Source organism: Nelusetta ayraudi, unplaced genomic scaffold, assembly GCF_046127955.1.
Source record: "Nelusetta ayraudi isolate G7.1 ecotype Tasmania unplaced genomic scaffold, CSIRO-AGI_Nayr_v1 ptg000033l, whole genome shotgun sequence".
In the NCBI taxonomy this organism is placed as follows: domain Eukaryota; kingdom Metazoa; phylum Chordata; class Actinopteri; order Tetraodontiformes; family Monacanthidae; genus Nelusetta; species Nelusetta ayraudi.
In genome coordinates this window covers 5,455,952-5,477,151 of record NW_027466083.1, presented here as the reverse complement: position 1 = coordinate 5,477,151, position 21,200 = coordinate 5,455,952, and the positions used below count along the sequence as shown (strand labels likewise).

Here is a 21,200-nt window from a genome sequence, read left to right as displayed (position 1 = left end):
AATTTTTCCATTGATTTGTTCGGATGATATGGAGCTTCGGTGAACGAAGTTTTCCTTCAAACCGTACCATTTTATTTGACCCTCAAAATATTACATATAATATATTACACACATACAATTATTAAATTAATATAAACTACATATATGAAATGACTACAAACAATTTTACGAGCAAAATACCCAAACTGAGTAACCAACGTGAAGGGGCTGAGTAAGCGCGACTTTATGGGCTCATTGTTTTCTCTCGCCACCTTCTTCCTCCCCGTGCAGTGTGCTAAACGTGCTGATCCACCCAAGCGCCGTGCGTAAATGGGGAGCTTTTTACGCACCGCGCCGGAACACTTTGGACGAAGTTTAATTGTTGTTGGGGTTTTTTTTTCTGCACCGTCACACCCCATTCGCTTGGTGTGAGTAGCCCTCAGATACAGGGGGAGGGGAGGGGTGCGCCAACACCAGAGGGTGGGGGTGTGTTGGGGACGTCGGGTGGGGTGGGGGCGGTGGATGGAGCGAAGGCTCGGCAAGGCGCGCATCCAGACGCTCGCCGCCAACTAAATGCGAGAGGGACTCGGGCATCAATAACATCTCGCTCATCATTAAGGCATTTTTCCTTGATGGAGCGAGACTGCTTAATTAAATAGGTTGCCTCAAACGTACCGGGGCTTCTGAATGTACAATCTAGACCCCCCCAAATGGAGAAGATCTGAAGGAGGACTCCTCAGCATCTCTACCCCAAGGAAGCGACTCCATCCTACACTGCGCGACACTCGGATACTTTCCGACCTTCCGTGATGGCCATCAACACCGACGCCGCCTTTGGGAAGAGCGCCCTGGGCGAGCGGGAAGTTTCCAACCCCAGCGACTTCCAGGACACGGAGAAGCTGCTGAGCGTCGGCGCCGCCACCGAGCCCAGCGGGCAGAGCAACATCAAGTCGTCCGACTCATTCTCCGGCAACATCAGGGGGAGCGTCCGCTCCCTGGACGCGGACCAGAACGGTCACAGATCGCCGCTCAAGTCGGGCTCCATCGGCCATCTTACGACCCCACCCAAGTCCGCGTCCCGGCTCAGCCTGGGCCCGCTGCCCTCTCCGGTGCCGCCCGGGTCCGAACCCCCGAGTTACCTCTGGCTGGCCCTGCTCTCCTGTTTCTGCCCCGCCTTGCCGCTCAACGTGTGCGCCCTGTGGTACGCGCATGCGGTGAGTTTCATTCCTAAATAAGTATATGTATATATTTTATTTATTTAAAAAAAAAAAAAAAAAAGTAAAGAAAAATAAGCTGACATGACATGTGGTATAACATGCTAAACTATAATTTATCAATTTATTTTGAAGGTTGTCTCTGGGGTCGTCTGCTCGTTGTGTTTTGCATCCCAATAATTGTTTGCTCCTCACCCCCCTTCCCTCGCTGCCCCATCAGTCCAGGACTGTTCTGAACACAGGCGACCTGGAAGGCGCCAGGAAGTACGGCCGTCTCTCCATGGTGCTGAGCTGCGTGGCAATGCTCGTGGGTGTGGCCGTCATCATCTTCCTTGTGTTTACATTAGGTATGGGGGAGAACACACACTCACCTGCACCAAAACACGCCGCACCAAGGCTCAGGTGTAAAGTTCTGCCACTAACTCGTCTCCTCCCTGTGTGTCTCAGAGGTCCGGTAGTGACTGGAAGGATCGGAGGAGATGTCCTCCAACTTCATCTGATCTCTTGCAAAGCAGTGGAGGGGAGTGCCATTTTTGTTTGTTTGTTTGTTTGTTTGTTTGTTTTAAAGATGAAAAAGCACAAAAATAAGATTTCAAAAACTACAGCTGGAGAGACTTGTTGCTCCTTCTTGAAAAGAAGAAGTGACAGGCCGTTTGTCTCCCTCCGGCAACGCTCGTGCCCCGTGAAACCCCCACAAACTCAGGAACCAAAATGGGAGGATGAGGAAGGCTGCTCTATCTCCGCATCATCGGACAGCACGCTGTGTGGTCCACGCCTGTGTGCGACTGAAGCGCACGCACAAAGATTATTGTATGGCACTACGTGATTTTGCTTATTCACCGAGATGGCATTGCGTCTTTAGATACCGAGGTGTCCCCAATAGTTCCAGTGTGCAACGCTGCCACGACCTCTTTTCTCTATCGGTCGTCTCAGCAGGGGGACTCGAAAATGTAAGAAAAGAAACCAGAAAAAAAAAAGGTTGCCGACACTGTTTACAACTCTAAAGGCTCATGTGCTTTTGCCGCCCGACTTGCAGCCCTAGTGTTATATCCTGCTTTGCCTGCTTCTAAGATAGACTGTGTGGATCCCCGCCGGGACTCTAAACAACCTGTTAGGTATGATGATTGGGGGTCGCTCTCTCTCTGTGTATGCGCTCTTCATGGCACTCTTGATGTTAATGTTTGTACATTTATACTGTATGACTGGATGAACGTGCCATAGTTCTGCATGTCTGAAATAAACATGAATGAGCATGATCAACTTGAAAATGAGCTCAACATATTTATTTTTACAGTATAAGAAAAGAAGCAACTGCAAATCAACAGCACACATTCCTCCCTGAAAAAATATCTTTAACATTTGTAAAGTTATTTACAATATTATATATAGTACACATATTCCATATATAATATAATGTATTATAATTACATCAACTATTGAGCAGAAACATATAAACACCTAATGTGAATGTTTCCATTTCTTAGACAACACACGCTGTTAAGACTCATTGAAGAATTTATCTTTTAAACTGTATTTAATGAAAAAAAAAAAAACTTAAACCTGGTTTTATTTAAGAGGTTAAAAAATGAGATACATATGAAAACGGATTTTTACAAGGATTTTACATTGTTCCTGAAGAGACAAAGTGCGTCAGTGGAAAGTGTAGAGCAACAGGAGAATGGTGCAGATGCCGATCACCCCGCCTAGAATGAAAGAGTCCCGCCTCTTGCGCAAATTGATTTTGTGGATGAGGCTGTTGATGGTGGGGAAACGGTCTGTGGGTGGGGAGGAGTGTGGTGAAGGAAAAATAATTAAGGTGGAGGGGGATGTTCCTTTACTTGCAGTGTGTGTAAGAGGCAGAGAGCGAGAGGAGGGGAGGGAGGGAGGGGAGGATGGGAGGGAGGAGAAAGTGGGCCTTCTAAGGAAATAAGAATAAATGGATCCTAATGGTGTAATCTACTAGTGGTCATACCAGCTTTCACTGTAATTGAGGCTGTGCCATGCCCACTCCACACGCTCCTAAAGCACAAACGGAGCATCAAGAACCGACATTTAAAGGTCCCATATTTGACAGATTTTCAGATCTTTATCGTCATCCTCGACTCCAGTGGAGCAGCCACTCAGGATGATACAGTTATACAAACACTAAGAAGATACACAGAAATAAAGCGGGATCAGAGCTCTTTATGAAATCGCTGAGGGCTGAATTCCATAACATTGTTGGGGTGCTCATTTTACAAGAAGCAGAGGGAACAACTTCTCATTTGGGGAGTTCAGTGAGAGACATATTACCATTATTATTATTTGCAGTAGTCGTAGTAGTAGTAGTAGTAGTATAAAGTCTCGTGTAAAAGCATAATATGGGACTTTTACAAAAGATAATATTCAGTTAAATAATCAATCAAAAATATCTAAAAAGGATACTGGCCAAAGTTGTCACCCTGGTTTGAATGGACTTCAGCATCCCGCGCTGAAAAGTCATGTTCTCTTTGGTTGCCATGGCTATGCTGGACGACGAGAGCAATGCGTTTTAATGGGGAGAACTTGTGTGCAATCTGTTGGCGTGCAAGTCAGCGAGCTGAGTTTAAGTGAATGGGTGAGGTGGAGGCTGAACGGGGTGATAAAGCTTACCTTATTGCGTTGTCAATAAGAGAATCTGAGCTGCAAACGAGAACATGATAGAGGACAGAAATTATTAGGACAGAAAAACACAACTCGACTGACGCCTTGCAAATCTGAAATTTTAATTAAAGAAAAAGACTATGTTTAGTACGAGAGGCCTGGGGGTGGGGGGTGTTAAAAAAAAAGAAGGGATGGGTGCTTAGGGCTTGAGCGCACACGGGCAAAGCTTACATCAACTGCCATTAGCCACGCAGCTAAGTGACGGACAGAAAACTGAAGTGTTCATTCCAGAGCTGAGCAGAGAGAATAACGGTGCAGCCCGCATCCTGGTGGACTCCACTGGAGACCAGAAAAATCAATATTGCGCTTTATACTTCCTCCACCCATTCGTCCGCTCCTTCCTCCCTCTATCTACTGCTGTCGTCTGCTCTTTCGCTCGTCTTCATTAGCCAGCGGGGTTGTGCTCGTGCCAAACTACCTTTTCACTCGCACATCTCCAGAGAGACGCCCGATCCCCCGGTGCGCAGATTAGATCAGATTCACCTTTGTAACTATGACGTCATTATTCATGGTTCAGTTTCCCCTAGCAGCAATACCACGTTCATCTTCCGTCTCCCTGTCTGCCCTTGTGCTGTTTCCAGGCTGTAAGCAACTGAAACGGCCTCCAGCAGTAGCCCGCAGTGACCACTAAACATCTGAGCTCAGCTCGGCACCTGTAACCACAGTGTTTCAGTTTCAATATGTGTATATATATTTTTTAAATAAAGAAAATATCTATTTACAGGAAGTTTGGTTTAGTAGCTGCCCACTGATATATTGAAGAATACTTACAATACATTATTGTTCCTTTTCAATAGGATCTAACCTATGATAAAATAAATAAATAAATAAATAAACAATAATAACTAATTTAAACTACTGTCACTCCAAAAGAGCAGCGGTTTTATGGAAATTGCTTGCAGTCCTGCTGCCGTTCCACTTGCTGCACACTGACCTTGGATGAGTCATTTGACAGACAATAAGAATAGGACAGAAGAGAGGCGAAGAGATGCAGAGACTGACCCAGGGTGTTTGATAAGATAATCTTACTTCTTGAGGTGCTGGTGCTCCTTCAGGAAAAGCTCCGTCTTTCTGTTGTTCACTCCTGAGCCACTTTTGTAGGACCTGAGTTAGAGAAAGGAAGACAGGAACCTGACTGTAATTTGTAGTATTTGTTGATCCTAATGTCCTAATACAAGCAATTTTAGTATCCTTCACACAAGACTTCTGAGATGATTTTCTTATTTACAGTTTGTTGCTGTCATCATTTTCACCAGATGGGGTTCTGTGAGCAGCAAATGTACAAAAGCCAAACATTTTTGATTTTTAAGGGCATTTTTCTTTGTCAGTCACACAGATGTTCTGATACATTTCAATAATTCTTCTTCTGGTCTCATTTTCCATACTTATGCTTAAGCAGTAAGCGGGTGACCATATTTTAATTACCAAAAACCAGGGCGATTGACCCAGCAATGAGACACTCAAATGATTCTCAGAGAGACCAATATATTTAAACCAGGCCTCCTTTGTATAGACAGAAATTCGTTTTTTCATTGTTTTTCTATCACTTTATAAAAAACAAAAGCAGGACGCCCAGGAGAGTACGTTATCTCACCCTCGTCTCACATCTTTAAACATCTGCCAAAATACTCTGTGACTACCAAACACAAGTCATGGCTTGAGCCTGAAAGGAGGAGTTTACAGCTTCCTATCAAGCACCGCTGCTTCTTCTGTACTTCCTGCGTTAAGGCTTTTAAGTGATGAGCTCTCCTAAAGCCGCAGCGCTCTCCTCCATCTCCTATTAACACAATCCCGTCATTATTTAGACTGATCATCACTTCAGCATCCATTACCTCATCTGTTCTCTCCTCAGCTCTCCGTCTCTGCAGGAGAATCTAGAACAAGCCCTATTTGTTTCATTTTAATCCAGTAATTTCAGATCGGGACATGTGCCTCTGATTTTCTTTCTTGCCCGTCCGGCTCCCAATGGCCAACCCCGATAAAGCATTTCACTGCATCATGCCAGCCAGATGTAACCACTATCCCCCAGGTTTGGCTGAATGAAAGCTCTGCGGTTTGATTTACTGTAGAAGGCACTTAGGAGAGAGATCCCCAGAGAGTGGGAGAAATACAGACATGAGGGGAGCGACGGACCGACAGAGCGATCGGCAAATGAGGGGAGGTGCCTCTTATTAGAGGATTGAAACATGATAGATGGAACGGAGACAATAGCTGTGCAAGTGAATCCAGAGACAGGCCAGACACATATGCCTCCTACTGGTGAACAGTGACATTACAAGCGTTAAACTGGAGGACGAGGGGCAGCAGGTAATGGAACAGAAGCGGAAAGCAATCTATCCATCTTTTAACGACAAGCAGTCACTAATCGTTTAAACATTTAACTCTTACTCTATCTCTCTGTGAACAGATCCAAGGAGATCCTCTCTCTCCCGCAGGGTGAAGAAGTTGTTTTTGGTTTTTTGGTATTCGTGTGTGTAGTCCTAAAAGATCAAAAAAAGGCAGTTGGAAAATCATTTTGTAATCAATGATAGAATTGTTCTCCATCTACGTATATGTATATGTATATGTGTGTGTGTGTGTGTGTGTGTGTGTATATTAAAGTGTGTACCTGTAAAATGTCTCTGTGTCTCTGTAAAGTGTGCATCATTCCAGCGTTATGTGATGGAGGTCCCTGCATGTTCATGGATTCTGCCATCTTGTCATTGACCGCTATCAGCTGTGAATGAAAAATGCAGAGTATTTATTCTTTGGCATTTTTCCGCTGAGTATCCTGACGTGCCACTTCAACATATTTCAAACGTGACCAAACAATTTTAAAGCAAGTAAAGCAAAATGAGGAACGGTTGTTGCCATATTTTTTTTAAAATACATATTTCGCATGAAATATCACCATTTTTGGAATTTCGGAGCTGCAAGAATCTGAAACCTTAAATGGGAGTTGTTCACTTTAGCAACATTTGATGTTTAACTTACACTCGCCAATAGCTGCTCCAGTTCGGCAGTCATAGCAGCTAACATAGTGTCGTGGGACGTGTCTACAGAGTCAGTCCTGATTTCGAAAAGAAAGGAATGAAAAACAAGTTTAATTTGAAATTTAGACATAAGAATTACCTTGAAACCAACTGTAAGAACTGCAGTTCAATATCAGGCAAACAATACAGTGCACATTCAAGTACTTAAAAGCTGAAATTAGGTTAACAGATTTTTTTTTCCTACTAGTGTCCTGATATCCAGTATCTTATTTCAGATGCTCATGCAGTCAGATGCTTTACAATGTTGTAGACAATGTGCACACCTGCTGTCTCTTGTCCATTGGCCCTGCTTGCTGCTGCTACTGTAGCTGGTGCACAGCTTACTGAAGGAGACCAGCTTCAGGTCCAGCTCATTCTCCAGCTGTCTTGCCTGTTTACGAAATTCTGGGTAGAAAGGGAGGTGGAGGAGGTGGGGGCAAAACAGAATAAAACTAAAACCATGACAATAATGAAAACAAAGATTCCATCACCAAAGTAGATGGTCTCTCTAGACCAGGAGCCACCAACATGGTGCCCGTGGGCACAAGGTAGCCCCACAAGGGCCACATAAGTCGCCCGCGGGTCTGTTGTAAAAACACAGCACAACACGTTGAACTGTGTCTAAAATTAAATTTTATCCAACCTTGTTACATTATTGATGCTAATTATTGAGAACTCATAAACGTGGTCAGTGTCTTCCCATAGATATCATAGTATCATTAGTAATAAATAACTAAGTTCTAACTGAGAAAATGTGTTATTTTCAGAAGAGTGCAGCAAAGCAGTTGCCCTTCATATAACTCAGTACCCATGAAGAAGCTCTCAGGTTAAAAAAGGTTGGTGTGACCCCTGCTGTAGACCCTCTCTATTGCCCTTCTGCCTGCTTTGCCTGTGTCCATAAGGATATTAGTTTATATTTTTTTGTAAATAAATATGTTAGCACACCATTTATTTCTGAGTCCCTCTTACCAAACAATCCAGGCACCTTTCTAGTATAAATTCAAAGTACCAAACCACACAACTTGCCATTACTCAACCCTCTACTTAACGTAGAGAACGTTCACCGATCTATCCATACTTTTTTTCTTTTTTCTTTTTTTTTTACTGGTATCGTTCCATGCCATCTAAACTTTCTGAATCTGGAGGGCATGTATGTCGTATACACAGTCCAAAACGGTTTTATGGCAATACAGCCTCTTAAGTGCGGTAACACCGATTTACACCGATTTATTTTAAGTGCACAATGAATGTAACTACGTGTCCAAACCACCTGTATCGTAAAAGACACGACACACCTCGTCAAGTTATGCTTTGTGTCACCGAGGACCTTCGACGTCGCCAAAGTTCGGCGTTTTCACCCTTTAACTTCGTTGTTCGCTTCATAGTTCACTGGAATTAGGCTAAAAACTAGACCGGTTGGAAAAAAAAAATATATATCCTCAGCTTGGCTGCTTTATAAATGACACTTTCTTTAAGGTTGGCGTGCTGTTACAACAGGTTAACATGTTAGCCGAATAGCCGGTTGAGCTTCAACAAACTATCTTCTTGGGATAATAAACGGTGTAACTTGGGGTATTATGCTGTATGGGGAAAATACTAAATAGCGGTGTAACGTTTTACGACAGTTGTTATTAACTAAACGTTGTGGCACTCATTACCTTCCCAGTTGCCGTTGTCGGAAGCCATGTTTGTTGTTGACATGTCATCGGAAGCCGTCAAAAAGACACAACTGTCGTAATTCAACCATCTGTGAGCTACAGCGACATCTTGCGGTTACTGATTAAAAAACACGATATTTTCTTTCTTTTTTTTCTCTCTCTCTTCTGTTATACGTCTATCTATTGAAAATGTGCACACGTCTAGTAAATGTATTGATCATTTTACAAATTTAGAATTTATGATGACACACACACGTTGCAAGTTGTATTTGTGCTCATTCACTTTATTCATTGTCTTGAACAGAGGCAGCCATGAATGTCACAGTGACAACAAGACCGGTGATCGTGTTGATGCAGCAGACAATGACGACGATGGTGATGATGTCATCGATGGCCAAGGTGAAAAAGAGCACCGTTCTGCAGCCAAGCTCGACAGATGAGGCCTTTCTTTCACACCAATTCAACTATTTTTCTCCCTCAATTCTGTCATTCGTGCTATCTGTCTTTCCTAAAACTTTCCATTTTTGATGATGTTTCTTTAAAAAAAAAGTGCTGTGAAAAACAGACACCAGTGAACACCTGAACTCCAACTCAGGATCCAGTTTAGACTAGCTGGACCAGCAGAGCCCTGGAGATGATGGTTTGGGGGAGGGGGAGGGAAGGACAAAGAGGTGAGAGGAAGGTAGGGAGGAGAAGAAAGAGGAGGCGATGAGGAGTTTTAAGAGGACGTTGTTCCGTCTTAGTGCTGGATTCTCCTGATAGACTGGATCTGGGGAGTCTGGGCGTGGGAGCCAAACTCGCGGTAGCACTTGAACTCTCCTCCATGGCAGTCGCACTCCAGGATGTACTGGTGACCACGGTAACCAGGGTACTGGTAGCACACGAAGCTGCACACATGAACGAGAGTGAGGTCAAAAATTCCAGACACTTCAGGTAAAAATATTTTATGGTGGAAAAAATGATGGTAATTAAATGGTGGCGGAGCAATCAAAACTGTGGTGGACTTACGCTCCACTCTGAATATGCATGGATCCAACCTCCTTGTTCAACCAGCCCATGGCCTGCAGAGAGGGGTAGTCGTCAGACAGCTCAAACTGGCGGCCCATCATGTTCTCCAACTCGTAGATGGTCATACGGGACTCCTTGTGGTTCTGTGTGAAGGGGGAAAAAGCCACAACATAAAGTTAGGTTAGGTTCCGTTCAAAGTTAGCAACGGCTGCATGTGTGTGTGTGTGTGTGTGTGTGTGTGTGTGTGTGTGTGTGTGTGTGTAAAGCTTACAGCACAGCAGATGGGCCTGAAGGAGATCATCCTCTCAATACGATAGGAGTTGCTGCCACTGTAGGCCTCAAAGCGGGGATAGTCTCCCTTCTCCAGGACAAACTGCTGGCCACAGAAGCTGGAGTGCTCGTAGCCCACCCAGCTGTCGGCAGGATGTTCAAAAAACAAAACCATCAGACGTCGGAAACCCGAAAGGATTTTGCTCTGCGTTCATTTCCTAGCCAGAAGTGTGAGGGCGATCTCAGGATACTTACGCGCCACACTCGACCTTCAGGGAACGGATGTTGTCCATTCCACACTCAATGATGTTCTGGCAGGAGGCGGTGAACTCCATGCGCTTGCCCTGGAAGTGTTCCTGGTCGTACACGGTGATCTGGAAAACACATATGGGCAAAGGCCCAAAAACATTAAACGAGAACTGAAAAAACCCCACAATTTTTAAGTCTTTCTGTAGGTACTGTTATGTGTTCACCGAATGCAGTGCATTCTTACCTTCCAGGGTCCTATGGGCTGTGGGATTGTCTGAGCCATTTTGTTGTCTGTTTATATAGTTTACCTGCAGGGGGAAATCACATAATGCCTGGGTGAAGGGGAAAAATACTTACGTAAACACACACACACACACACACACACACACACACACACACACAAAACTGAACAGCAACTTTGCAGGCTCGTACACAAGCAGCCACGTGGAAATCTGAGAATCTTCTCATTTTACAGGAGGCTGTGGTCGAGCACATTTAATATTCCCCCACTTGTTCATCACATTTCACCATTAAGCTGAACAAACATCTCTGTCTGCCCTTCGTCTGACCAATCGCGACACCCCGTTGGACTTTGGGAATTAGCCTGTGATGCTACGTCCTGCATTTTCAGGCCATTCGAACCTACCCAAACTGGTGAGCTGTGTGTCGGAGTGTTCCACTGAATGGTCTGCAGAGATATTGTGGGCAGGGGTATATATACACCCGTGGGTGCCAGGGCCGGCATGGGGGGGGCGGGCACGGCTGGACTGGTGTCAGCACTTTGCTTTGGGCTCCATTGTGTAGTTGTGCGAGCCACAGGGAGGTGAACACACGGTGATTGAGTCAAAGACAAAGAGCGAGCACAGCCGTGCTGCATACGTGTCTGTGGAGTATCTATACATTGGGGTGAAGGGGAGGGGGTGTCGACAACCACTGCATCTATTATCAGATGGGCTTAAGTGAAACATGCATTCAGTTGGGGAGATTTTTGGATTTCAAAGCAAAAATTACACAGGGTTTGGAACAAAATAGTTTAAAGGTGTAATTTTTCAGCTATTCCAATATTTCGTCGTTATATCATTTCATTAATTAATTATTTACCAATTTCTGCAGTAGATCCAAGATATTCATTCAAAAACCCAACTAAATCAGCCATATTTAATTTAGTAATTATATAGAAAACCTAAGTAATGGGCTTGTGCTTTTGTTGTTGACATTGTTGCTATATGAAGCAATACGTTTGACTTGATTTTGTGTTGATCACTGGCTGACATCATTATTCCATAACACACATGCAACGTGCCACTTGTCACTTCAGCTTGAGTTCTTTGAGACGCCTTTGGGTGTTTAGCGCTTTATGTAAGTGATCGGGCATTGTTGTATTTTAAAAGGCTCACAAAAGTCAAGGAGAAAATATTATCGTCTAAAATTCTATGCTTCACACTGCAGTCACCTTGAGCAGGAGTGAAATGTGAAGTTGTTCTTTTCCAGTAAAGCAGTAAGCGAGCAAAGGTCAAACAAAACAGGTGGGGACATAACAGAGCGTGCTCAGTCTTCTCCCCTCCAGCTGAACAATAAACGTTTAGGAATGGCTCACTGCAGTCAGCACATTACCCAGACACTGTGTGTGTGTGTGTGTGTGTGTGTGTGTGTGTGTGTGTGTGTGTGTGTGTGTGTGTGTGTGTGTGTGTGTGTGTGGGTGGGTGCGTGCGTGCGTGCGAGGGTATGTGTGTGTGTGGGTCTGTATGGGCCCATGTGTGTATGCATGAAATGCATTGATTGCCTGTTGTGTGGACAGAGGATGGAGATACACGAGAGCGTTTTACCAATAATGACAAACAAACAACAACAGCTCTCGGTTTGTGGGCACGTTCCACCCTTGTGGAAAATGATGTGTTTTTTTTTCTCCACGTCGGAATGTGAATGGTGAAAGCTCTACGTGTGCGTGTGTCTCTCTGTGTGTGTACATTTCTGCTGATGGAAGCAGCGGCATAAGCTCAGACGTCACAAAGGGACGAGCAAACTCAGCAGGGCGGTGTGAAGAGAGCCTGCAGTGACATATAGCTGTCTCCCAGTGTGCACACGGCTGTCGCACACACTGCCTGTCTTGTCAAAGGAAGCAGTTTAAATTAGGGTTTTGATTTTTTTTTTTTTTGTTGTTGTTGTTGTTTTTTTGCGTAAGCTTCAAGTAATTTGACTCCATACATTCACAATAGGCTATTTTTGAACCAGTAGAAACTGTAATATTGCTGGCAGGAGTCAAACCTCACATAAATGCAAGTCACTGTTTTGTTTTGTTTTGTTTTTTCAACTTGTACACAGCGGTGATGGGTCACTCAGTAAAAGAGCTATTATCCAGCTGTAGTGCAATTGCTGGTCTTCAGAAAAGGGGTTTGCAGTAATTGCCTTCAACCTCTAGGGTGCGTCATTTCTACACAGTCTCACTGTTCCATATTGAAGTTTTTTTTTTCTTTTCTTTTCTTTTCTCATTCTGTAGTTTAATTTTTCCGCAAGCGAATCTTTACAGGGCCTGTCAGTGTGGCATCACACGTAAACCAATAATGTGAGCGAGACAGATTTGTCCGGCTCTATTTGCCTTGGCCGTCATTCTGCTCTTGGTTTTGAGTATTCACCGTTTTGGGCGTCGCTGCAGAGCTGTGACGGACAGCCATGTGTGACTGGGTACACCTGTGAGTCATGCACCACTGAGAAAGGAAGACAGAAATAGCACTGAAAAGCCTCACAGATCTGTTTCCCCTTCTCTGCTCTCCCTTCAACTCCCCCTGCTGGGCTCAAACAATCCTCTGACACGTCTGTGAGGCACGTCCTGCGGGCCATGTGACCGGTTTTAACCAGTGACCTCTTCTCTCTTGACAGAACTGCTGTAAATGTGCAGTGTTGCACATTTCAATCAATGTGCCGGTATCAGTGGAGCACGAGATCTGAAGGACTTGCAGCGGCTGTAGTGTGTTGGGTAAATGAAGATGCCTTAAACTGAAGAGAAGGAAAAGATGCTTGAATGAGCAGAATGTAGATGGACGTGATACCTTAATTTAAGTGCAAAGGTTCCCTGAAAATACAAAGATGTTAAAAGCACAACAAAATGTCTTTCTGGACCAGGTGTCAATTAATTGGACGAGGGAAAATTCTGTAATTAGAGTAAACATAGAAAAAAAACTTCTTGATGGAAGAAGTGACTGTGTTGTTCTCACCAAAATAAAGCAGCTGACAGTTTTGCCCAACTACAGTTGGCGTGTGTGGCAACGTGGCCCGTTTCATTTGTGGATGCACTATATCCAAAATATTTCAGCTCTTGATTGACCAATCATCCAATGGCAATTAAGAACAGATGATTTTGCTTGAATCAAATTGCTTGAATGAAAAATGGGGGGGGAGTCTCACATAAAAATAAATTCAACTTTCACAATCTTGCTCCTCTTTCGGTTGTAAGTTATCCTCCTTATACTTGACCGTAATTAATATATCAGGGCCTCCTTGTCGAGTAAGTAGAATTGGTTTGATGTTTGTGGGGTTCTAACGAAACACACACACACACACACACACACACACACACACACACACACACATCTGCCGGAGCGCAGACGCAGCTGCTGCGGAGCAAAGACGCACGGACGGACGGAGCCCCGGTGCACCGCTGCCTGCCTGTGTCCCAACCTAACCGACCCGGGCGCGTTCCGCTCGCGTGCGAGCCTGGAGTGGAGGAGGAGAGCGCGCGAACACACCGTGGGCTCAAAGACGAAGCGGATTTGAATTAAGCACCGGATAACCGACAGCAAGCGTGCATCCTTTGGCGCGGGGGGAGGGGGAGAGGGGTTTTTCGTATCCTGGAAGCCCTGTGTTAGGAAGTGGTGGTGGAGGTGGAGGGGGAGAATGAGCTATTCTTGTACCAGCAGAGGCAGCAGCCAGGAGCCGTCAAGCGCTCAGAGAGCTGCCGCTCATCAGCCAGGCGGAGACAGCGGAGGAGCAGACGGCAGCCAGACGCAAGCGGCGGCGGCGGCGATGAGGGTCAGGAAAGGCTGCAGCGCGGCCGGCGTGGGTGTCCCGGTGACCACGGAGGAGGACCTGCTGGCCAGCACCGTGATCACCCCGGAGGACGTCCTGGGGCTGCAGAAGATCACCGAGAGTAAGTGCACGGCTCTTTCTTTCTTTCTTTCTTTCTTGTAGGGTGCTCAGGGACACCTCATATTTCCTGAAGCCTCCCACTGCATTTAAACATAACATCACCAGGACGTCTCCATCCTCCATGTATGTGACCTCACGGCATTGAACCCACCTCAGGTTATAGGTTTAGCAACCCCCAAGAAGTGAAGGTGAGGAAAACAATCCTGCCTCACATTCACCTCACCAGGTCCTCGTGCAGCAAGGGATTTAGAAAATTCCCAGGCCTCGTGCACGCTCCCTGGATGGTTTGTAATCTAAAGGGATTTCTTAGGGAGTTTTCTTCTGGCAGCTGATGGTGAAACTTGCAGGTTAGATTTAAAAGGGAATGAGCAGAAGTGTTCCCATCAAGGCACTCTGAGAGTTAAAGAAAACAGAGTGTTTGGGTCGATGCAGTTCACACCTGGTGCGCTGCATTTGGTTCTTTCATTTTTTTTTTTTTTTTTTTTTTTTTTTTTAATGCAATAGTTTACCAAATCCAAGCTATATTAACAAGTCCGTGCTGTTAGATTGCAACTTGAGGAACGGAAACAAGGATCTGCTCAAGAATGTGTTCAACTAATTCTTCAAATTCTCATTTTCACTTAAAAAATATGGTTGAATGGAAAACATTGTGGGGCGACATGGTGGTGCAGTAGTTGGCGCTGCCACCTCACAGGAAGAAGGTCGTGGGTACGATTCCGGGCCTGGGACCTTTCTGTGTGGAGTTTGTATGTTCTCCCTGTGTCTGCGTGGGTTCCCTCCGAAGTTCACGCAGTGCAAAAACATGCATGTGAGGTGAATTGGAAACTTTCAATTGTCCATAGGTGTGTATGTGAGTGCAAATGGTTGTTTGCCTTTGTCTCCATGCGGCCCTGTGATGAACTGGCGACTTGTGCTACCCTGGCTTCGCCCTATGAGAGCTTGATTGGCTCCAGCAGACCCCCGTGACCCTGAGTGCAGGAATAAGTGGGCATTGAAAATGATGGATGGATGGATAAACATTTGGGATGTATCTCTTTTTTAAAAGTGTTTTTATGTTTCAGAGCAGAATAAATTCTGACTGTGCATCTACATTACGCCTTAGTGATTGAAAATCAAAGACAATACACTTTTTTCCACCCACCCAAAAAAAACCTTCAGATGCATTTGAATGTTACCTGGACCTTTCCAGCAGTCAGTTGGGGTTCATCTCGTCCTACAGCTGATGGAAGCGTTAGCTAACATGCTATTTAACTTACAAGTCTTCCAACGTGCCTCTGGTGCAGGAACACCTGCATTTTTGCAGCAATTCTCAAGAATCTTAATCGAGTCGTCGGTTAAGGTAAAGGTCCAACAGGTTGGAGCACAAGGGCATCTGACTATTTAAGGCTGGCATAATACCTTACACAACACAGTTGCATAAGTCACGGCGCGGTCACAAGAGCACTAGCGTGCAAACGCTATCGGATTTTCAAAAAAGTATTTTGGGCTCAAGTTCACAACTTATTTTCGGCGTTGGTGAACTTTCGTGAGCAACCTCGGGGAAGACACTTCCCCCCTGCGATGGAGCAACTAAGCACTGCTGATCATCATTGTTTTCACCCTCCATCCCTCGTTTGACCCAGTGTTAGGACAGTTTGCCTTGCATTCCCAAGTTTATTGTAATCTTGGCGCATCTAGATCCAGTCTGGAAATTATGGTCCCTTTTCTTTGCTTGTCATCTTTGTGGAATTAATATTTATTGTTGTTGTTCAGTTCTTTTGAATGGTAGCGCTGTCGAAACCTCTTGTCACCCTGAAAAGCCTCACTTTCCTGCCTGGCAGCATCGCAGCTTGAGGCAAGAGGTGTGTCGACTGTCATTAATCACCACAGCAACACAGACACATGTTGGAGTCGCTACGGCAACCATGAAGCATCTCCCCGGTGGATGCAGGCAGGCAGGCAGCAGAGCACACGTCCCCATTCTCCTACACGCTCCCTGCTCCTCTCTCCTTTCTCCTTTTCTGTGGCTGCGTCCCTCACTCGACGAGTAACGAAGACAGAAGTGGGACAAAGAAGGAAGGCGGAACTCCATCAGAGTGCTCGGCGCAGTCTTCTCTCTTTTTTTTTCTTTTTAAGAACTCAGTTGCTGTTTGAACCTGCTTGGAACAGGTTTCGACGCTGGCCGCTCTTCTAGGGAGGGTGGGAGTTGGGAGTTGTCTTTAAATTTGCAACAGCGGCCACTGATCCGATCCACTCTGCCTGATCAGCCGAGCCGAGCTTTCGGAAGAAACTCAACTGCAGACAGTAAATGTGTTTCTCTCTCAGTGGAAAGAACCACTGGGAAAGGTCCTGTTGAAGACAAACAGTCCAGTCTGCAGCAGTCTGCAAGTGGGACACACTGAACTAGATCCCATTATCGGTGTCAGCTGTAATTTTCCCAAGCAGGCAAGTTGCGTTTATAAGCCTTTAATATGGATTCCTGCAGCTGAGATCTTAAAGAACCATAGAGGGGGACTGTCCTGTCAATGCTTGAAACGTGCTGTTGGTAGTGGCCTAATGTAGGTCACAGGGTAAACTTGTTCCTTGCTAAGTCTAAACATAACCTCTCACGAGGTAGAGGTTGTATCGCGCATCCGTGTGTGTGTGTGTGTGTGTGTGTGTGTGTGTGTGTGTGTGTGAGTGAGCGAGAGGATCCAACACACAAAAAAAGCACCCAATCACACTCATCGCCCTCCAGAGACCTCATTAGCAGTCTCTTAGGTGACATTAGCGACAGGTTAATAGAGGCAGCAGCGGCAGCAGCAGCAGCTCTGGTGCAGTCATTTTCTAATTTCTCCATTTTAGTTTCATAATAATCTTGAATCAAAAAGTAACTGAAAGTTATCAACAGTGTAAAGCGTAACGGCCTTGTCTTGCATACGCACAACCTTGACGACCCTTTTCCAGGTTGGGGAAGGAATAATGGGACCAGGAAGCTAAGAAGGAAGTGTTGGTTCTGCCAGGGGCCGCTAATAAGCAGTGTCACCACCGCCTGCTGAGGACAGGACGGATTAGAGGAATAAATATAACTTCTCTTTCTTGGTCCGTGTGTGTGTGTGTGTGTGTAGGAAATGTTTCTCCTGATTTTGCCAAAAATGACACAGTCCTTTTCTACACAGTAGGCAAAATGGCAGCCATTAGGAGTTTAACTGACTATTAACTTAACTTCTATTTCTATTCTGTCTCTTCAGCTTTTTGATATAATATTTCAATGCAAAGAAGCCCCCATCTATCGAAACAATCAGTCGCTCAATACTACGCTTTTAATTGACTGGTTAAGTGTTCTTATTTAAAGTATCATCATCATATCGCAAAATCTTTGCATATTTATCAGCTGGTCTTGCCTTGATGGTGGTGGTGTTTTCACCCCCCCCCCTCACTCTTTTCTACCTCACATGTCTTGTCTGTGTCACAATCTTCTCTTCAGATTATCTGTGCAGCCCAGATGAAAACGTTTACAGCATTGACTTCACCAGGTTCAAGATCAGGGACATGGAGACGGGCACAGTGTTGTTTGAGATCACCAAGCCGCCCTCTACAGGTGAGTGATTGCATTGCTGTTTGTTTGGATTGAGTCTGTACTTTAGATCGACGCAGGAGCAAAAAAACAAAAGCAAAAAACTGCAGATACAAATAAAGATAATTCTTCTTCTTTGTCGAATGTTGATGAATCAATGAACAAAAATGTATTGAAGCAACTTCATGTTGTATTCATTTTGTATAACTGTGTTTAAACATTTGATTAAAAGGTTTTCAGTGGAGTTTGAGGTTTCTTTGAGCCGATCTGCATATGTTTGACCTTTTCACCTGCAGCAGTCTGATCTGCTGCAGAAAATTGAAGTCATGAAATATAAATAAAACAGACATGACATATTCCTTTCTTAAAGACTATTCAATGATCTGTGAACTAGGACACACAGTAAACCTCCTTTATGACACTGGTTTATTGCCAGTCAAGATTGGTTGTCTCATAACATTTTTATGATGTTGTAATCTAAAGGTATTACAACATGATGTTGTAATCCCCCAATCTCAACTGTTTGTCTCTATCTGACAAAACAGGCAACAGAAGGGACATGGACCCAAACGCCGGCCGCTTCGTCCGTTACCAATTCACCCCCGCTTTTCTCCGACTGCGACAAGTTGGAGCCACGTAAGAACGAGAGGTAGCCGGCAGTGCGGACAACCTCCCTTCTTCCCCTCCTGTCTCACACCTTTCTCTCTCTTGTCATCGCTCAGCGTGGAGTTCGCGGTGGGGAACCTGCCCATAGAAAACTTCAGGATGATCGAGAGGCATTACTTCAGAGAGCGCCTGCTCAAGAGTTTTGACTTTGAGTTTGGCTTCTGCATGCCCAGCAGCAAGAACACGTGTGAGCACATATACGAGTTCCCACCGCTGTCAGAGGACGCCAGTACGTGCACGTGCACAGACACACCTACACTCACACACACACACACACACAAGCAAACACATGCACACACAATCTAAGCAAACCCTACGTGGTATCTGCAGGCTATGAGGTGATGTGCACACTAGACCAAGAGGTGGCGATGTCGAAATTGGCTGCAAAACAAAAACCTCTGTGCGCGAATGGCGTCACTGAAAGTCCCAGTGTTGCCAATCCTTGCAATATTTGGCAAGTATTCATAACCCTGGAGCGACTTTTCTTTTCATCAAAATGTTGGGCGACAAATCTAGAAGAAGAAGAATGTTTTTGTATATCCCACATTGGGGAAATTAGCATGGCACAACAGCATATACAGTGCAAAGAAAATAATTAGAATGAGTGCAAAGAGTGAATTAAAAAGAAATAAAGAAGTCAAATATGTATACAAGTTATTTACATATCTAAATACGTTTAAAAAACAGACACAGTGATGTCCATTACGATGACATACGCATGACCAATTGTGTAAACTGAGTGATGATGTCAATTAGCGACTTTAACGACCTGGGAAACACTGGAAAGGCCAAAAATAAAAATAAAATGTAATTTTTCGCCACCTAAGTGTCGACAAAGCTTTTAAATATGATCCCTGTCCCGTCAGATTTTCCTCAGGACAAGTCGCTAATTTACCACAAAGCATAAAAAAAAAACATTTTTTTCACCTATTACTGTTTTTGTGGACTCATCTTGTGTTTGGTGCCTCCTCACAGTCAGGGAGATGATCCTGCACCCATACGAGACGCAGTCCGACAGCTTCTACTTTGTGGACAATAAGCTGGTGATGCACAACAAGGCGGACTACTCGTACAACGGCGGCACGTAAGAGTCGAGAGTGCAGGTGGACGATGCGAACGCAACCCGCAGGCCTGATCGCGGATCCCAGATCCACTCGTCTTAACCTTCCCCACCTCTCTGACTCCGCTTCTTGTCTTTCCGTCTTGAGAAGATGCCAAGCGGTGTTTCTTTGTAGCACACTGGGGTTGGGGGTAAAATCAAAACTTCTAGGGAACCGTCAGGTGGTTTATGCTATATAGACATGCCGTGAAAAAAACAAAACAGGACAACTGTGTTTTTTGTGCTTTCCTGTCTACATTACCTTTTTCTTTTTAGGAAGGAACAAATCTTTCTTCTAAAATGTGTTTTTAGGCCTTAGTTTCAAGAAATATATCATTTTAGATCACAGTGTGTGTGCGTGTGTGTGTGTGCGTGTCTGTGTGTCTGGACTTTGTATGAATCTCTGTTAAGAAAGAAAAGTATGCATATATATTTATATATATTTGTTGAACATTCAACGACAAGGGTGTCAAAACACCACTCCAATATCCCCCTGCCTCGTCCCCATAGCACAACAGACTGCATGCACTGATTATGGAATCATGTGACTCATTTTAACGGGAGGGCGTTTCTGTTTATTGTCTTTGCTCAAAGCACAACATTTCTGAGGAGATTAGAGGTTTGTCAAGTCGAGCTGATTTGTGATATGACTGTGAACGCACTTTGTCTGCTATGTGCTCTGCTGACGTAACACCGTTCCGCTGTTTTATTCAAGGTGTCCAAGTTCAGGTTTTGTGCTTACTTCAAACAGATCAAATAGGAATGTTGGATTTCTACATTTTTTTTCCACTTTGGAGTCGCATGTGTGCTGCCTCAAAAAGTGAAGATTTTGGAAAAAGTGTAGAAGTCCCTTGAAAAAAACTCACTTTTTCTGGACTCATTCGTGTGAGTGAGGGCCTCGCCGTGTGTCTTTGCCTCTCTGATCAAGGTGATACAGACCACAGGCTTCTCATTTACCCCAACAGTCCTCTTTTTCTCCAACATTGCCACCAATGCCGTGAGGTTGTTAAGAAAGCCACAAACTCCTCTGATCCATCGCAGCGAAGGGCGCTCACATGCTTGAGGCCATACTGTGGCTGTGCGAGCTGAGTCCCATCTCTGGAAGTCAGAGGTTAAAAACTGATGGACTTGAATGTTGCGCGAAAGAAAAAACTGAGATGAGCAGGGTTATCTGTGACTGATTGTAACTTACGTGTAAACTATTTTGGTCCAATGTTTAAGTTTTTATATATGTACGTATCTATGTATGTATGTATTTATCTATTTATTTAGGAGGGGGGTGTTGAAAGTCTTTGTGTGACTAATCAAATGTAAGTAAAAATAAATAAAGATTTACAGAACTTTTGTTTTTTAAGAATACCACGCGTGATATTTGACTTGTGCTGAAAACACACGACTTGCACTCTGGTGACAGGATGAGGTTTTATTCTTAGAATACTAACAGCTCGACAACATAAGAAGACGGTGCAATAAAAACACATTAGACTGTGGGTTCTCTGTCTGCTGTGCGTTTTGGCTCTATTACACTCACCTGAGGCAACCACAGTCGACAATGACCCTCGCTACATTTATAACCTGCTGGCAGCCACTTATCTCAGTTATCCTTCAACCAAAGTTTTAACCTGCGTTCACTGTAAACCATATTAGAGACGCCGGCAGAATGATTTTTGTGCTGACTTTAACTAT

The 21,200-nt window shown here is 44.6% G+C and overlaps 4 protein-coding genes across 8 annotated transcripts; 2 read left to right on the top strand and 2 right to left on the bottom strand.

The window, feature by feature from the left end:
- Positions 1 to 532: 532 nt before the first annotated feature.
- Positions 533 to 2,511, top strand: LOC142891908 (trafficking regulator of GLUT4 1-like). Its single transcript, XM_076031839.1, has 3 exons — positions 533 to 1,193; positions 1,414 to 1,540; positions 1,641 to 2,511. The coding sequence occupies exons 1-3, from the start codon at positions 789 to 791 to the stop codon at positions 1,649 to 1,651; spliced, it is 543 nt and encodes a 180-aa protein (XP_075887954.1). The 5' UTR covers positions 533 to 788; the 3' UTR covers positions 1,652 to 2,511.
- LOC142891907 (Golgi SNAP receptor complex member 1-like) lies at positions 2,462 to 8,619 on the bottom strand. Of its 5 annotated transcripts, XM_076031833.1 has the most exons (10): positions 8,545 to 8,619; positions 7,171 to 7,291; positions 6,849 to 6,924; positions 6,484 to 6,591; positions 6,264 to 6,355; positions 5,104 to 5,139; positions 4,905 to 4,979; positions 3,825 to 3,854; positions 3,618 to 3,700; positions 2,462 to 2,968 (listed from the first exon to the last, which is right to left on the bottom strand). In XM_076031833.1, exons 1-10 carry the CDS (start codon positions 8,585 to 8,587, stop codon positions 2,844 to 2,846), a joined length of 789 nt encoding a protein of 262 aa, XP_075887948.1. In that variant the 5' UTR covers positions 8,588 to 8,619; the 3' UTR covers positions 2,462 to 2,843. The 5 variants fall into 5 exon arrangements, with proteins under 5 accessions (XP_075887948.1, XP_075887950.1, XP_075887949.1 ...); XM_076031835.1 differs by lacking the exon at positions 3,618 to 3,700; XM_076031834.1 differs by lacking the exon at positions 5,104 to 5,139.
- A 458-nt stretch (positions 8,620 to 9,077) lies between these two features.
- Positions 9,078 to 10,774, bottom strand: LOC142891906 (beta-crystallin A3-like). Its single transcript, XM_076031832.1, has 6 exons — positions 10,718 to 10,774; positions 10,316 to 10,379; positions 10,078 to 10,196; positions 9,824 to 9,965; positions 9,553 to 9,695; positions 9,078 to 9,431 (listed from the first exon to the last, which is right to left on the bottom strand). Exons 2-6 carry the CDS (start codon positions 10,352 to 10,354, stop codon positions 9,284 to 9,286), a joined length of 591 nt encoding a protein of 196 aa, XP_075887947.1. The 5' UTR covers positions 10,355 to 10,379; positions 10,718 to 10,774; the 3' UTR covers positions 9,078 to 9,283.
- Positions 10,775 to 13,548: 2,774 nt separating this feature from the next.
- Positions 13,549 to 20,871, top strand: unc119a2 (unc-119 lipid binding chaperone a2). The gene is made up of 5 exons (XM_076031831.1): positions 13,549 to 14,215; positions 17,660 to 17,773; positions 18,295 to 18,385; positions 18,472 to 18,644; positions 19,391 to 20,871. Exons 1-5 carry the CDS (start codon positions 13,963 to 13,965, stop codon positions 19,501 to 19,503), a joined length of 744 nt encoding a protein of 247 aa, XP_075887946.1. The 5' UTR covers positions 13,549 to 13,962; the 3' UTR covers positions 19,504 to 20,871.
- The last annotated feature ends 329 nt before the right edge of the window (positions 20,872 to 21,200 follow it).